Source organism: Sphaeroforma arctica (assembly GCF_001186125.1).
Source record: "Sphaeroforma arctica JP610 unplaced genomic scaffold supercont1.583, whole genome shotgun sequence".
Lineage (NCBI taxonomy): Eukaryota > Ichthyosporea > Ichthyophonida > Sphaeroforma > Sphaeroforma arctica.
Window position 1 is genome coordinate 53,051 of NW_014039975.1, and position 5,011 is coordinate 58,061.

Genomic DNA, 5,011 nt, shown 5'->3' on the forward strand with positions numbered 1-5,011 from the left:
ACTCAGAATGGTACTACATATACTTACATACATACATACATTATATATATATATATTCATATATATATATATATATATTTATATATACACATATATATATGTATGTATATATATATATAGTATAACTATAAATAATAATAATAAGAAAATAATATTATTATTATTAATAAGAACAAGAATAGTACAAAAATTAATAGTAATAGTAATATAATGACGTTAATAATAATAATAATATATGTGCATAACAATATATTAATATATTAATATAATGTATATATATACACACGTATATATACACACACACATATATATATATACATATACATATACACATACATACTTACATACATACAAACATATATACATACATACATATATATATATATATAGACATATAGACATATAGACATATATATATATCTGCTGGTATATGTAAACGTACCTTTGCCTCCCCCCGACCCGTGGGTCTTGATGACGTCTCTGAGTGCTGAGCCTGCGCCGTGTCGGACCTCCCATTCTGCGTCGAACAGATCGTGTCGCAACTCATCGCAGAGATTTTCAAACGGCCATTCGTTCGGATTCTGATCGCATAGTTTCGAAGTAGTAGTTATAGTAAAACCGTGTGCAAACTAGTATACATACGTGTACATACGAGTGCGAGCGTGTGAGCAGCTGTAAAGTGCATTTAGAGGTGCGTCTCTAGGTGTACATGTCTATGTTTGTGCATACGAAGTATCGTAACGCGTTCGTATTGCGTATGGTTCATTGCGTGTACATGTATGCGTTAAAATACGTGCAGGCGTAGGTGCGTGAAGATATGCGTCCAGAGTCCCAAAATAACCTTCAGCCACATTCTCATGTCTAATCAATACAGATAGTGGCCAAAAAAACACACTCGCTGACTATGTTAAAGACGACCAACACCACTCACCAATACAAACTGGCCATAAATAGCACAGATATGACCTCTCGTAATGAAACACAGCGACACTCAACAAATGGAAATGCAGTTACGAAGTCACTTGCATCACGACACAGGATATAGAGAGGTGCGTGTTATGATTTGTATAATATATACATGCATATGTAATTGTTTCTGTATAAAGCTTATAATCTCTTATACGTGGACATAGATACACTTCAAACAAAACACACCACTTCCACCACGGGTTCCGCAGCCTCGATAAGATCTGCACAATTGGGAGGAAAAGCCACGATGCAGGCACTCGTTAGTCAAGGAAAGGAGACAAAAAGAACATGAGCGTATTGGAACAAACAAAGGTAACAAACCTACAAGCGAACTATACTAGCAAGTCCGTAGAAACTGCCGACTAGTAAGGAAGACAAAAAAGACTATGTGTGTCTTCCACACTTGCTATTCCCACAAGCAAGCTGTATAAATAAAACGGGACTGTATGAATCCTGTGCACAATAAATAGACAAGCAAACATGTGTGTCGTCCACACTGACCAATCCCGTAAGCAAACCCTACAATCGTTAACCCTAAACATGTCTGTCGAAATTCTGGAAATCGAAACTTCGTGCGAGAATAATGCGACTAGCGCTCACATACCTGTGCCGACATTCCCTCCCGTTGAGGCTCCCACTGCGGCGTTTGCATCTGATGATGGGCACAGATGACCAAATACCGCAGAACGTTGTGGGAGTAAGTCAATATGAACCCAACCCCTCGCAATCCTAAAATGCTAAAGCTTCGACTAGCAAACTACAGTACTGAACGCGCGAATCAAAGACTGCGTATATGATGTCAACGTTGTGGTACGAGCGGGAGGGACAATGACAGATATAAGTGTACACAAGGCTAGCTGAACGCGGGGTGTGGAGGTCCTGGGGATTGAATCTAAATGGGCCAAAATGATAAGGCCATGCAGCAAGTGTGTTGTAAAATGGTACCCATCGGAATCGGAGATAGGAGCTAGTAGATACTATCCAGCTGGCAGTATGTCATGTGCATGCAGTAGATACTAGCCAGATGGCGGTATGTGTAGACCCTGGCCCTTTGGCTGTATATATGCACAGAACAGCCGATACCTGAGCGCCTGCAACCAAAATTGCTTCTGAGGGCAGGCAGAGGTCCATGGTACACGGCAGTGCCAGTGTACACAGGTACTACCAACGTACAAAATAAAACAGGGCAGACGATCGCACGTGATCAAAGACATATACATACACACACACATATATATATATATATATATATATTCATATACATATATTAATTTAAAACCAAACACTGTCACTGTCACTGATGTGTGGAAGTGTGGGCATGTGTGTACAGAGGCAAGCATGTATGGACACCCCATCCCGAGCGCAGCTTGGAAAGCTATAGTAACTAGAATATGTGAGCGTAGCGCACCTGTTTTGGACTTGGAGGACTTGACCTTGAGCGCGGCGCTGCGCTTCCCTTTGGCCAATCTCTTCAATCGCAGCCGCTCACGTGCGGTAAGACCTACAGCAATTGCAGATGAGACGTGGAATATAGTATTAGTATTACTGGCACCTACAACAATCGCAGAAAAGACGTGCATCACGGTAGTCGTATCCTGATGGTGTCGAGATAGCTTACACACGGCGTACTATGGTACTAGTATCTTGATACTGTTGAGACAGCATATTCCATGTATCATTGTACTAGTGATATTCGTATCTTGGTATTGTAAAGAGCCAGTCTACCATAAAGCTTATACTAAGCGCCCACAAGTCCTGTAACATCCAAACACTGCCTTGGAGAAGTATGAGATGACTGGTGTGGGCAAGTGCTTCTCCAGTGATACCTCAGCCTATTTCTAGCACAATCGTAAGTTTCAGACTTCCGTCGATATGTGTTGCACAACTCCGGTAGGTATGGTCAACCCACCCAAAACACTTAGTGAGATGTGTTGAAGATACATGTATACTTTCATGAGTGGTGGTAGAGTGATGTGTATGTACACATATATATCTTGGGCAGCCGCATGCAGGTGGTATGCACACAGACTGGAGGTCTGTATGCTGTAACAGTAGGCTACCATAAAATGATTTGCATGATTATCCTCATGCCGCATGGAGCTCATGGACATTGAACTAATTCCACTGTAACTGTAGGCTACCATCAAATGCTTTTCATGATCATCCTCATGCCTCATAAAGCTCATGGACATTGAACTAAATCCCCTGTAACAGTAGGCTACCATCAAATGCTTTGATGATTATCCTCATGCCACATGGAGCTCATGGAAATTGAACTAAATGCACTGTAACAGTAGGCTACAAATCAACAAGATACACCCCTAGGGCGAGTGGTTTCTTGTACATGCATTTTGCGCTTCTGAACATGCATGGATAGATATGAGCATATGTACATACACGGATATAGAGTGTATGTGTGGATATTCGTACATACACACTTTTGCCGTGCATGTGTGAAAATGCGTACAAGCGGTGGATGTGCAAACATGTCAGATGACTATTAGGAGATGTGAAAATAGCAGAACAAAACCATCGTACACTCCTTGGTTTGACTGCGAATCATTCTATTACCAGATCAACTATCCAACCCCATTGTATGTATCATAGCTAGCATGTTGATTTTCATATGTTTGAACACTGTGATGCGTCCCAGGTGACGTCCTTACACGTCCACCTTGACTGTCTGCAGCCGTCATTTGATACCGCAAAACAATTTAGAGTCACCAATCACCACTCCAAGTCTGTACCCCTTCTAACTTCTCACTACAAAATCTGTAACAATGACTTTCAATACTAACCAATAGGGCCACCAATCTCCTCCCAAAATTGTCAAAAACTCCGGCTGTGCATACCCTGCAATTTGTCGGCGATCTCGTTCGCGGCCACCGTGTCCTCTACTTTGATCTCCTCAACCTTTACCACGTCCTCCTCCAGGTCATTTACCTACACCGATATATTATGGGTAAATAATCGTATTTTGACATATATTGACACTCAGTAAGTGTGCTGATAGATGCAACGCATCGCACTCACTCTAACTAATATTGTATATGTATAAATACCAACACACACGCATATAAATACTTTTTATGTACGATCATATAAACATTCAAATTTATCTGCATGTGCTTGCACGTATCGCTTGTCCGCACCTATAGGTATAAGAGAAATTGGCATATTCAATTCAACAACAAAAGGACGGGAGAGCGATTTCTACGGCACTAACGACCCGGAGTGGCCATATACCAATAAAATTGAGAGCGTCAACGGCACAAACACAGCCCCTGAGACCCAACATTTGATACAGAGGCCTTTTAATAGGGTTTATGGATGTAACAGATACAGAACGATAAATACCAGAATATACATATGCGGCCACTGCGTGCTTCAAGATTTTGCCTACACTACACTCTTGTGGCGTACGCCTCTAAGGTGACACTGGAAGATATCATGACTAGTCTACTGATACACAGAAACAATCGCACTTGCGTACGTAAGACGCAAGGTAACCGTATGAACGAGTGTGTGGCCATGCGCCTTCACTTACGCCTATGTCAAGATCTCCGGCAGAGGACTGTAAGTCTAGCATAGAGATCAAATGGTTTTTCTGCTGCTCCAACCTACAGGTGACATAGTACACAGACATGAGAAACAGGTTTACGGCTTATACATGCCATATAAACACCAGCGAGTGTTTGAAAATAGAACATGGAGGCCTACTGCTGCCAGGGTGTATGTAGGAATAACGGTAGGCAAATATATGCATATAGACAAATACAGAAACACACAGAAGCACACACACACACATATATATATATATATATATAAATATATATATACATACACACACATATATATATATATATATATATATATATATATATATATATATATATATATATATATATATATATATATATATATATATATATATATATATATATATATATATATATATATATATATATATATATATATATATATATATATATATATATATATATATATATATATATATATATATATATATATATATATATAT

The 5,011-nt window shown here is 39.6% G+C and overlaps 1 protein-coding gene across 1 annotated transcript in view; it reads right to left on the reverse strand.

Annotated features, from left to right (window-relative positions):
* Nucleotides 1-4,591, reverse strand: part of SARC_07403 (hypothetical protein) — a gene marked incomplete at its 3' end in the record, with an annotated part of 16,540 nt that extends 11,949 nt beyond the window's left edge. Inside the window, exons 1-6 of the mRNA XM_014298666.1 lie at nt 4,517-4,591; nt 3,822-3,912; nt 2,378-2,470; nt 1,574-1,621; nt 1,156-1,190; nt 443-581 (exon numbers count right to left, since the gene is read on the reverse strand). Coding sequence (XP_014154141.1) covers nt 443-581; nt 1,156-1,190; nt 1,574-1,621; nt 2,378-2,470; nt 3,822-3,912; nt 4,517-4,558 — 448 coding nt within the window. The 5' untranslated portion in view covers nt 4,559-4,591. The remainder of the gene's footprint in view (nt 1-442; nt 582-1,155; nt 1,191-1,573; nt 1,622-2,377; nt 2,471-3,821; nt 3,913-4,516) is intronic.
* Nucleotides 4,592-5,011: the final 420 nt, after the last annotated feature.